The sequence below is a fragment of the Lissotriton helveticus genome, chromosome 3_1 (genome assembly GCF_964261635.1).
Source record: "Lissotriton helveticus chromosome 3_1, aLisHel1.1, whole genome shotgun sequence".
NCBI classification, from domain to species: Eukaryota; Metazoa; Chordata; class Amphibia; order Caudata; family Salamandridae; genus Lissotriton; species Lissotriton helveticus.
The window spans coordinates 536,852,476-536,865,636 of NC_136061.1; the positions used below are offsets into that span (position 1 = coordinate 536,852,476).

At 45.6% G+C, this 13,161-nt stretch overlaps 1 protein-coding gene across 1 annotated transcript in view; it reads right to left on the reverse strand.

The window, feature by feature from the left end:
- Nucleotides 1-13,161, reverse strand: part of DNAH7 (dynein axonemal heavy chain 7) — a 2,019,015-nt gene that overhangs the window by 356,394 nt on the left and 1,649,460 nt on the right. The window contains exon 52 of the mRNA XM_078680414.1: nucleotides 6,104-6,298. Within this exon, the coding sequence (XP_078536540.1) occupies nucleotides 6,104-6,298 (195 nt within the window). The remainder of the gene's footprint in view (nucleotides 1-6,103; nucleotides 6,299-13,161) is intronic.

Here is a 13,161-nt window from a genome sequence, read left to right on the forward strand (position 1 = left end):
GATTTTCCCACAACCACATATTACCACTAGTCACCTTTGATGGGCTTACTAGAGGATTTTTGGTAGTGGTAAACTGATGTTTCTGGTGCCCCTCGGGCCTCTTTTCTATGGTGATAGGGTCATAATGTCATTCATTTTCATCCAATTCAGAAAGAGGGTGGAATAGGTTAGCCAGAGATATACTCCAGGAATCCTTAGGGTTGTAAGATTGAGAGTTATCCCAATAGTCATAAAAAATAGAGTTTTGATATTTTGGCGGTTGATAGGTTGGCTGGCAAGGTGGGAAGCGAGGATCGTAAATGAACTCATGAGGGTTCTGGCCCCTTGTCATCACTGGGGGATCTATTCTATGGGGAACGTGGGGTCTGTGACTCTTGGGTTGAAAAGGGGTGGGCCTAGGTTGAAAGGAAGATGGATAATGTCCCATGTGGGGACCTTGGGCTGGAAACCGAGGTTTTAAGGCTCCATACGAACCTTTTGGATACCAATTGTTCATATGGTTGGGAATTCTATTCCTCGGTTGTAATTTATTAGATGGTAATGGGTTCAGCGTAGATTCAGGGTAGAAATAACCTAGGTTGTGCGTTGAAATCCCCCCCATACCCGTCCCGGGAAACCAATCACTGATAAAAGTGACTAGTCTGTGATCTTTGAAGTTGACTATGATCACCTCACCGTCTATATCCTTAGGTCTAGTGCCTACCCAGTTGCATCGCCTAACCGAAACGATATCGCCGTTTAGGTGCGAGGGAAGTGGTCTGTTTTTCCGCAGCCAGTAGATAACCTTGTTTTTTAAATTGTCCTGATGTTCTTGCTTACCAGCTGGCGGAGGCGGGACCCCTGTTAATACAATGACATAGTTTAGGCTCTCAGGTGGTAAGTCAGCGATGTCCCTTAATCTTCTTTTAGTATTATAAGATATAGTAAGTGGGGGCTTTATCTTATTAGACTGAGTATTATGGGTCCCTGTGTTTTTGCTTGTGATGTTAGTAACTGTGGCAAAATTATTTTTAAGTTTGTCATTACATTTATTATCCTGTACTGGTTATGGGGTCCCAGATATCGGTGGTGGATTTATTTTAGGGGTACCACTCCATGTCTTAAGTTGTTTAGAGACTTTTGTGGACTGGGGTATATTGCTAGGAGCATGAGGTGTACCGGACGATGTACCCTTCTGCTCTTGAAGGATTTGATCAACACACTCACCTAATCTAATAATCCTTTCTGAAAGGGGGAGGATCAGAGCCTTTATGAGACAGTCAATATCATTCAATAACCCTGCATAACTAGGAACAGATATTGAATTAGGAATCGTGTCTTTCATAGTCTCCATTATTCCATCCTTTTGGGGAGTAGTAGGCTGGGTATATATTGGATTTGTAGGATTAGTGGGAGGAACAATTCTCCTTTTTAGTACGTACTTTCTTCTTTTCTTCCTCGGCGGAGAGCCAGAGAAACCCTTAGGATGTTTATTGGGGACCTTGATAGATGATCTTAAAGGCTTTCCATCGGGAATATTAAGGGGATGTTGATCAAACCCAATTGGAGTAAATGCGGGAGAAGGTATGCTTTTATCGTAAAGAGTAGCTGGTTCATTTTGAGTAGTACTTAAATCTATAGTCTGTGTGGCTAGTGACTGAGAGGGGATAGAATCAAAAATAGTTATGGTATCCATCTGATCAGGGGACTGAGTTTGAAAAATGCGAGGGATATCTTCTATAAAGGAAAAAGTATTAACAAGGTCTTTAGGTGTGGTTAAATCTATTAGGGGTCCTATAACTGTATCCTGGGGCTGAAATGGTCTTTGTTTTAACTTCTCGATGGAGAGACGTCGCTCAGCTCGTTTCTCTGCGAGAGTAAGCTCCCTATCGGCTTCATTCTTTATTTTAGCAAAAAATTTGTCCAGGGGACCTAAAAAGGAAGAAGAAGAAGACCCTGACGTTCCTGGGACAGAATTTGCCTCAGAGCTAAGCATCTCGTTGGGGGAGGAACTAATAATGACCTTTACAGGAGCACAGCAGTGGCCGGTACTACAATGACAGGGTCGGATCAAAGGCACACACTAATATAACTCAACAGGCAGAAATTAAGGAAAGGGACACGGGGAATAGGCCCTGCTCGGCCTCCTTCGGCCCCGGACGGCCACAGACGGTCCCGCCCTTGTCCCGGGCTTCCCCCGGCGCGCTTCCGCGCCGCGGGGTTCACCAGGTGATAATGTACTGTCTCAAGGGTAGGGGGAGGAGCCTGCAGGGAGAGCGTCCCAGCTGGTAACTATTGGGAGTTGTGGGCGCTCCTGGGACTTGTAGTCCTGCGCCCACAACACGCTCGCAGCCCTGCAGGTCCCAGCACCCAGAGTCAGAGTTCTGGCGGTCACGGTAATACGTTGAAGCCCCCGGCGCAGCGGGACCCGCGCAGCGGGTACCGCAACCAGTATCCAAGCAGTGTCCAGGGAAAACGAAGCAGGTTCCAAGGGACGTCACGCCCAGCGTGGAGACAGCAGCAAAGGAAAGGCAAATCCGGCGATGAAAGGAAAGGGGAGGCTATTCACCGCGCCAAGGCACCAGGGAGGAGCCTGCAGGGAGAGCGTCCCAGCTGGTAACTATAGGGAGTTGTGGGCGCTCCTGGGACTTGTAGTCCTGCGCCCACAACACGCTCGCAGCCCTGCAGGTCTCAGCACCCAGAGTCAGAGTTCTGGCGGTCACGGTAATACGTTGAAGCCCCCGGCGCAGCGGGACCCGCGCAGCGGGTACCGCAACCAGTATCCAAGCAGTGTCCAGGGAAAACGAAGCAGGTTCCAAGGGACGTCACGCCCAGCGTGGAGACAGCAGCAAAGGAAAGGCAAATGTTAGTGTAATTTGGGTATATATTTTCTATTATTAACGGACAATATTTTTCTTAAAGGATTTTAGGCTATATTTCATTACTACACTGTTGCAAAGGGTTAGCCATGTAAATTGGTGACTGGCTCTCGGGCTGTAAGAGGGGTGATAAAGTTTGATGGTGCTCAGTGTTTAGACCCGGACTGCCTCTCTTTTCTGCTGATCGGTTGCGTTGCTACACCAAGCTAAGGACATTCTGTAAGGTCATGAGTAATCTTTCACAGGGCCTCCCCGTCAACATTACTTGGGTGCTCTCTTCACTTTTACCCCTTTCTGTACTTTGTGCATGACTGAAACAGGAATGGCTCTGAAGCAAACTCAGGTAGCACATGGCACCACAAGTTAAGCGTGTTTGGTCGACACAAAGCAGAGTATGGTTGATGACAACTAGCAAGTGCTCCAAAGTGGTCTTGACTTCTTATCTAGCAATGTACTGATGACTACCATCAGCAAGAGCTCGGGAGTGGCCTCAGGCAACAAATACCATGGTGTATCTGTTGACAGCAGGCATCTTGATGCAGTCATAAGGTGGCAGTGCAGCACATTAGAACTAATGATAGGAAGCTCCCTGAAACGTCATCGGGCAGGAAGAGGCACTAGACGGAAGACTGTGAGCAAGCAATCCAACATGACTTAAGCATCATGTCCCTGAGACCACGAGCTGTGAAGTCAACAGTAGATGCCTTAATATACTAGTTCACAGGGATTTTTCACTTTTTGCTGACCATCTTACTAACTCTGTCATACTGAATAGGTTTCTATGGGCAAATTCCCTAAACGGATCCACTGAGACCACCCAGAGACCCTCCCTCTTTGAAGCTGTAGTACCCCCTTAAAGCCAGCACCAGCGCATAAGATGTGGAAGAAAATATAGTGCATCTTGGCACTTAAATAATAGCTGTGATTGTCAGACAGCCCCAGGGCGCTGCTGTGAACGGAGTCACCGCAGAGGGCTAGCAGGGAGGAGCCACTAAGCAGCAGCTTGTGGAACATCTACCTGCCACGTGCCTCTTAGTACCAGGCAAGTGCCGGTACAGGGAATGAGTGAATAGTGGTGGGTGACCCAAGTGAGTTTGAGGACAGGGTCACAGCTTCACAATGATTTTCTTTGCTTTCTGGGACCCCTTCCTGATGTGGGCTCAGACATAAAGAGAGAAAATGTTGTCATTAAACATGAGGAGGACTCCATTTACCAGATGGCTGTCCTGCTGGCTTCACCGAAATGTGAATTACACAAATGACAAAGCAAAGGATTAAAGGGTTTGACCGATCATCCTATTGAAATATATGCTGTCCTGCGGGCTGATCCACAATGTGAAGGACTCTTCCAAAAACCTATGGGTGAAAGGGGCTCTGTGTGGATTTTTTTTTTTGTTTTACATGAGTCTAGGGGCATTAGTATGTCTGTGGCGGTCCACTGGACTACTGCAGTCGTGGTTGCCGTCTGACCACAGGCACCCTGCAGGACTGCCCGCAGTCTTATAAGTGTGGTGATCGCAGGGCACTAAGTTATTGCTACTGCCACGATTAAGGATCCCGTGGTGGTCCAACAGTGGTTTGAGTTCAAAATATGCTAGCGGTGCCTCTGCAGTACTGCCAAACATATTTTGAGTTGCCTCTCCACCGCCCTTTTCATGGTGGTCACACAGCCATGAAAAAAGGTGGCGGTGAGGCAATAAAGGGTGCCCTACAGGACCCCCTCTTGCCCCTGTGCATTGTATTGCATGATGGTGGCACATGTTCTGCCCTCCCTGTAGTTTTACACCCCCAGTGTCATGGTAAGGAATGAACAACATGGTGCATTCCTTCCCGTACAGGAACGTGCACTGGTGGTACCACGGCAATGCTGCTTAAGGCTTACAATGAGCCTTTAAACATCACATTCGCTGGACCATCACGCCACCCGTCCGCCGTACCACAAAGTTTCTTGTAATCTGGTGGACAGGCAGCAGTGAGTTTCAGCTCTCTAGGAGCGGAGCAGTAGCCTGCTGCCCCCTCCAGGACAGCCAAAACTCGTAATCAGGCCCTACGAGATGTCTAAAGCTGTCACGGTACACCTAAAAATGGCTTTAGTTATCGAGGCAAACTATGCTACTAGAAATTACTCAACATGGGTACTATAAAAAAAAAAAGTACCCAGCTGTTTGCAGAGCTGGTGATTGAGGTTGTGAGGGAGTACAAAAATATGTTAAGAAAAAGAAAAATAATCAATTGAGAAAGTCCACTTAAATTTCCGATGCTATAAAATAATGGAAAGCAGTATAAAAAAGCTCTGATTATATGAAAGATGGAGAAGAATTCCCAAATCGAATTACTCTCTGCCTGATCAAGTCTGGCCTGGTGGTGCTGCATCCGGTTTTCCTGGGTATGGGAGAATCCTGACACCTGATTTTACCGGTCAGTAATTCCAGCTGGTAAAACCGCAGTGCACTTGGTTGCTCCAACAACAGATCCTTGTACCCTTGTCCATCCCTCATTACTTTCTCTAGCCCTTTCCCTCTCCCTCTCCCTCACCCTCACCCAGAAAGAACCTCCGATATTGATGTAATACCTGCTCATAGCAGGAGGTAAATGTGTGCATTAATCTCCTCATTAAAGGTGATACTATGCACAGTACTTCTGTGCATAACACAGTTAATTCTCATTTCGTGGGTTTAACGTGTAACAGTAGTAAACGTGCGGAGATACTGGTCGGACATGTTAACTTCTGTCACCAGGAAATCTCCATACGTTTACTCCTAATTCGTAATCAGGCCCCAAGTATTTCAAAAGTAATTTGAACAAAGTCAAAAAACACACCAATGGTTCAGAATTTGTCACTATTAAAGTGGTGATTTATTTTGCCTACCTGCAGGGAAAATAAGGGAAACTAAGTCTAAATAAGTTTTAAAAAAAAGTGAAGAGGGGAAATCTATGACATTTCAGCCTCCTATTTTTCTCGGACACTTTGTCAACAATAAATTGTCAATTTTATTGGTGTTAATAAGTAACACAGCATTAACATTTTGATACGAAAACGTTTGAGTTCCTAAACACAATAATATATTCTATTTTTATCACTGACGACGTGTGCTTGTTGTCAATGTCAGTCTAATGTCACTTTTAAATGCAGTAAAACATTGTTTATCATTCGCCACTGTCTGTAGAATTTAATGATATGCATGTAAGTGATTCCCAAGTGTGGACGCAATGCATTGTAGGAAGTCCTAAGAATGAATACATACCAAACTGTCATATACGACTTTCCATCCATCTTTCAGTCGCATGAAATCCTTCCGCAGGCCTTTAAAAGTTGGTAACTCGTCCAGGCGACAAATTTCATCCCAAGATGTTGGGGGAAGCCAGATACAAGGATTCGAAAAGGGATTATCAAGGCCGATGCCGCCAGTTAGTAAAAACTTCCACTCAACGTCATCAATCTGAAAGTAAACAACAGTGGTATTAGAGAGTACTGGAGTCGAAGGGCATTCACTCCACATGTTCATCAGCACAGGCGATCGGCTGGCAAGGAGATTGGCTTGCCGTAGTCTTCGGTCTTCTTTTGTGACCACTACTCCCTTTATTTTTCAGTGTAAGCGAGGAAAGACCTCACCTGCCTTTTCTTTCCAAGCCTGCGGGCTTGCACCTTCTGACACTGGAGAACCAGAGATACAAATGAATCTGCATATAGCATGAAAGCATGAAGAACCTTCTTCGGCCTTCTTGGGCCTCATAGAAGACCCTTTCAGAGGTGGCATTATAGCATGCCAGCATGAAGACCTTTCTTGGGCATTCGGAAGACCCTTTTCAAGGAGGCATTATAGCATGCATGCATGACGACCCTTCTTGAAACTAATAGAAGACCCCTTCGGAGGTGGCATTATATTATGCTTGCATGAAAATGCGTCTTGGGCCTTGTAGAGGCTCTTTTGGAGTTGGCATTAAAGCACGTACACATGAAGAAGCATCCTGAGCAGTGCAGAACAGTGTCATAAACTGTCGTAAAAGACCCAATAAAATTAGTTTATATATTTCTCTGATCCTGAATTAAATACCATTTTCAAACTTGATAGAACATAAGCTGCAACAGCTGGACGTTTATATATTTTTACAATGGTACTCAAATGTAGCTCATTATTTTCATCCTTGTGGTAGTGCTGAGGCGGGAGCAAGATCTGAGAATTGGAATTTACCTGCATCAATAAAAAAACACCTATTTTAATTGTGACCTCGTGTCTTTTGAAGACAGCCTATTGCAGATGCTCCTTATCTTTCTGAGGTGAGCCGTTCCCTTTTTCCTAATTGCTCACCGCAGCAAGTTTATCTATATAGCCTTCAATTTTACACGTCTCTTTATTTTTACAGGAATTCAGAAGGGGATTGCTGACCCTATAAGTCTATATCAGACACTCATTCACCAAACAAGAACAATTATTGTTGCTAATCCTTAGTGGTCCCTACTTTGCGGATTGGTTTTTCCACTATCTAAGCCAGTATTGATCCTCCTATTCACACCTTTCTATACAATCCATGTTTACAAGACCCCTAATATCTGCCATTTCTTTCTTCTCCAGAACCCAGGCAATTTCAGTCTTGATGAGACCTTTTTATTCTCCAAGGGTCGAAACGCCGTCAACACATGTACAAAGACAGACTGTTTTTCATAAGTGTGATACAATGATTAATTCCCTTTGTCTTAAAGTTTACTGAATACAAAACTGCTGTCTTCTGATGTAAAGCAACCAATGTACTATGCATGTTCACATTTTACCTCGGTTTTGGTTGCCTTTTCACCAGGGGATTACTCACTCTTTCCTTTCTTCTTTAAGAAACACCTACAAATTGTGCTTCAGAACATTTTCATTTAATAAATTTATTTTTGGCGGAAACTTAGTTGTACATAAATACTGGCTGTGCTGTAATCTTTCTCACAATTCCTTATTCAAGAATACTGTGACTACTACACTTTTAGTTCTTTGGCTTATGTAACATTTCCTATACACTGATTTACACAAGTATGATTGATTGTCGGTGTAATGTGTGTGTGATGCAAAGTACTCTGACATACTTTACTGGTATGAGTTGCGTTATATAACAAATTCAATGCACGTGAGAGAGCGTGGTTGTGGAGACTTGGTCACTGTTAAAGGGTTCTAGTGAGAGAGTCGGTGGTGGAGGTGATCAGTGGGGGCACCAACTAACATTATTGCACTGGGCGCCACCAGCGCTAAAGCCGGCTCTGTCTCTTTATGGAAGCGAGAGCAGGTTTTCTGCTCTCGCTTCCATGAAGAGAAGCATAGTTTGCAATGACAGGGTGGGAGCCGTACTCCCGCTTGCCATTGCAAACTGCAATGTCCCGGTGGAGGGCACCCCAGGACATTGCTGGAATCTACCCTGGTCCCAGGGCCAAGGAGGGCTCCACGAGGGGAGGTGGTGGTACTCGGGGCTGGGGTCCGCTACGGATCCCGTATTTATTTTAGTCAATGCCCCAGGGAGGTGGTGGTCCCCAGGGCAGTATGAGGGAGCAGAAGCCCCCCCACACTTTTATTGATATTGAAGCCCCGGGAAGGTGGCGGTGCCCGGGGCTTGTGGGGGCCCGCGAGACCCCACCACATAATTACACATATGCCCTGTGGAGGTGGTGGTCCCTGGGGCAGTGTGGGAGGCAGTAGCCTCCCTACGCATAACTGATACAATCCCCAGGGAAGTGGCAGTGCCCGGAGGGGCGGGGGCCCCTGCAGGCTCCTGCTACATATATGTTTTCTTTGGCCCCAGGACCTGGCCCTGGCCACCCAGGGGCTGATTAAAACAAAGTGCAGGAGACAATGCTTCATTTATTTTTATTTTTCTGTTAGATTTACACCCTTTCGGCCAGATTTTCTGGCCCTGGGGATCCTTGTGGGACCCCCTGAGCAGGCGTAGGGGTCAGGCTGTTTCTACCCTGCCCCCTTTTCTTGATTTCTATCCTTTTTTCTACTGTTTTCTTGTGACTTGGTTACCGAGTCACAAGATGGCTTCCAACACTTCCTGGTTTCGGAGTGTTGGCAGCCAATCAGAATGAAGCTCATGCTCGGGAGGGTTCGCAAATTCTTCTCGTTGCTCAGATATCAATATTTTTATTTTCTGAATTTCTAAGGAACTACTTAACGGATTTACACCATTTAACCTCCCCCTTTTTTCCTTGGCCCCGCTTGACGAATCACCCCCAAGATTTCAAGACAGGAGCTGACCAGATCGGGTCATTAGTTTGGAAAGTTTTGCGAAGGTTCATCAAACGGTGCAAAAGATATTGGCAGAAGAAAAAACGCTTTTTGAATAGAAACAAGGTCCTAACTATAACTACCTACTGGCAAACACCAGTAAGATATATATATATAGTTATAGTTAGAACCTAGTGCATAGGAAAAGCATTTTTTGATTTGCTAATAACTTTGGCGTTGTTTGATGAATCTTCAAAAAAAAGTCTATCCAGGTCAGCTCCTATCCTGAAAGTTTAGGGGTGATTCATCAAGCGGGGGCTGAGCAAAAAGGGGGGTCCCAAAACGCGTTTTCCCCATGTTAATTTCCATAGGAAATTTTGAGACGGGCTACAGCCCGAACTGCTGAACGGAATTACCCCAAATTTGGCAGAAAGGTAGAGCTTGGTTCAAAAAGCGACCGTATTTTAAATGGTGTGAATCCGTTCAGTAGTTGCTGAGAAATTCAAAAAATAAAAGTTTCGATATCTAGGGATGCTGGTGGAGTCGCGACCCCTCCCGACCACGATCTTCATTCAAATTGGCTGTCAACACTCCAAACCAGGAAGTGTTGGCCGCCATCTTTTGACTCGGTAGAAGCGAGTCACCAGACAACAGAGAAAGAAAGATATAAAACAAGAGAAGGGGGCAGGGTAGAAACACCCTGACCCATGGACCTGCTCAGGGGGTCCCAGAAGGACCCCCAGGGCCAAAAAAAGCATTTTGTTTTTAAATCAGCGCAATTCGCTCTGGGAATTAATTTTATTTTAATGAGACCCCAGGGTGGGCTAGGTCCCGGGTGCATTACTTAAAAATTAATAGCGGGGTCCAAGCAGCCCCGGGGACCACCACATCCTTGGGGCTCCACTCATGTTGGGAGGGGGTCGCGCGGCCCTCCTCCTGGAGCCCGTGATGGCTCCTGCAGTGTCCTGGGGTGCCCAGCCTCGGGACACTGCTGTTTGCTATGGCAGGGTGGGAGCCGCGAGGCTTGTTTGCGCAGCGGCGGGCAGTCAGCTCTGGGCAGTGGGAGTGGATGTGGTGCAGCAGCCTGGGTACACAGCGGCGGGCAGTGGGAGTGGATGGGGTTCAGTAGCCTGGGTGGGCAGCAGCGGGCAAACACCTGTGGGCAGTGGAAGTGGATGGGGTGCAGCAGCCTGGGTGCGCAACGGCGGGCAGACACCTCTGGGCATTGGAAGTGGAAGGGGTGCAGCAGCCTGGATGCACCAAGGTGGGACAGCGATTTAGGCATGCGCAATTGTATGTTCTCTGCCATTACTGATTCCAAACTACGTTTCAGGTGAGTAACCTTGAGGGCTCCACTATGTTCCGGCACGTGGTTGGAGACACACCGGTGGCGGCAAGGTGAGCTGTGAGGGTTTTGTCCACAGTGTGGGCACTCACAGTCCCTCTCCATCTTTTCCTTTCTCTCCCTCACACTCTTTCTCTCTCTCTTCCCCTCTCTCTCTCTCACTCTATCTCTTCCTCTGTTACTCTCTTCCTCTTTCTCACAGTGTTTCTCTCTTTCTCGCTCTCTTCCTCTCTCTCACTTTTTCTCTATGTCTTTCTCTCACTCTTTCTTTCTTTCTCTCTCTCTCTTCCTCTCTCCCACTCTTTCTCTCTCTCTCCTTTGATGGACGCATGACACAAAATATTATCTTGCTTTTTGGCTAGCAGGCTGTGATTCACAGATTGATGACCCCCCCACCCTGACACGGACCTCCCGCCACGAGGCAATGACTTCAGTTCCACTGAGTTAGTGCCACCAGAGCGGAGCACGGGTGCAGCCTGCGATGATGCATGGCCATCCTGGCAATCAATACCCACTTTGAATTGTGAGCTCGGCTTGACCGCGTGTATGCAACGACTGAAGAGGTTGCTTCGGCACATGGTGGACCCTCTTAGACACACGCCGGTGGCTGAGGCTTGTTTCTGCAGCAGCTGGAAGTCACCTTTGGGCAGTGGGAGTGGATAGTGTGAAGCAGCCTGGGTGCACAAGAGCGGGCAGACACCTCCGAGCAATGGGAATGGATGGGGTGCAGCAGCCTGGGTGCACAGCAGAGGGCAGACACCTCTAGGCAGTGGGAGTGGGTGGGGTGCAGCAGCCTGGGTCCACAGCAGCGGGCAGACACCTCTGGGCAGTGGGAGTGGATAGGGTACAGTAGCCTGGGTGCGCAGAAGTAGGCAGACACCTCTGGGCGGCGGAAGTCGATGGGGTGCAGCAGCATGGGTGTGCAGGGGCGAAATAGAGAATTAGGCATGTATAGTTGTAAGTACTCTGCCATTACTGATTCTATATTATGTTTCAGATGACTAAACTTGAGGGCTGCAATATGTCCCGGCATGTGGTTGGAGACACACCAGGGGAAGAAAGGTGAGCTGTGAGGATTTTCTCCACAGTGTCAGTGATGTCATCAGTGATGTCATTTGAGATGTCATCAGTGATGTCATCAGTGATGTCACTGACCATGTCATGAGTGATGTAATATGTGACATCATCAGCAGTGCATTGCGGGGGTGCGAGTTATAGTTAGCTCTACTAACTATAACGTTCGAATTTCTCTGGTTTTGTACGAGTGAAATGTCCAACTAACTATAACGTCCCTGAAACCTATGTTTTTTTCAGTGAATTTCTAAAGTTTTTTAAATGCTAATTTCTAACTATAACGTCCCTGAAACCTATGGTTTTTTAAGTGGGTATATATATATATATATTCACTGAAAAAACCATAGGTTATAGACCATATATAGTTAGGAATTAGCATTTACAAAACCTTGAAAATTCACTGAAAAAACCATAGGTTATAGACCATATATAGTTAGGAATTAGCATTTACTAAACCTTATTTTACTCACACAAAACCATTGAAATTCCATATATAGTTAGTTGCACTAACTATATATCGCGCACCCGCAATCCACTGCTGATGATGTCACATATTACATCATTCATGACATGGTCAGTGACATCACTGATGACATCACTGATGACATCTCAAATGACATCACTGATGACATCACTGATAACAACATCCAGTGATTTTTTGTTTCTATAAAGTTTAAATATGTCTTACATATTGAAGAATGAGTGGATGTGTAAGTGTCTGGACGAAGGATTTAGTAGGTGCATGACTGACTGTATGAGTGAGTGATTAAATGTGTCTCACTGACTGCATGGGTTAGTGACTAAACTGTCTTAATTTGTGCATCATTATGTCTGTTGTTCTGTAAACTGCTGCATGTGTTGATCAGTAGCTATATGAGTAACTATATGGGTTATTGATTGATTGCCCAAGTATTTGTATGGGAGACTGAGTGTGTGTGTGGCTAGCTGGGAGGTGTGTGACTCTGTGCAGATCAATCTGTACTTGTATCAATGATTGTATAAGAAGGTAAGTATGTGTTAGTATATGTTTGAAAATGTAAGGTGCTCTATGTTTAACTGTATAGACAAGAAAATGGAAGTGTCATTGATTCTTTACAGGACTGACTAGGTGTGTGAGTAACTCCATGGATGCGTGGCAGACTGTGAGTGTCTGTATAGGTGTATGAGTGCATATGATAGTGTTGTAAAGATGAGTGATTGTATGTATGAATGATTGTATGGGTGAATGAGTGAAGGTGTGTGTAGACGTAGCAATCAGTGAGTGCGTATGTAGTAACTAGTATTGGTGTGTCAATGGTTTCAAAAATTATACTCTCTTTTTAACACTGGGTGAAACAGAGGTTATATTAAAATGTGAGGAGATGCATTGTATTGTCACATGAATGATATCATCAGTGATGTGGTCATTGATGTCAAATGAGATGTCATCAGTGATGTCATCAGTGATGTCATTTGAGATGTCATCAGTGATGTCATCAGTGATGTCACTGACCATGTCATGAATGATGTAATATGTGACATCATCAGCAGTGGATTGCGGGTGCGCGATATATAGTTAGTGCAACTAACTATATATGGAATTTCAATGGTTTTGTGTGAGTAAAATAAGGTTTAGTAAATGCTAATTCCTAACTATATATGGTCTATAACCTATGGTTTTTTCAGTGAATTTTCAAGGTTTTGT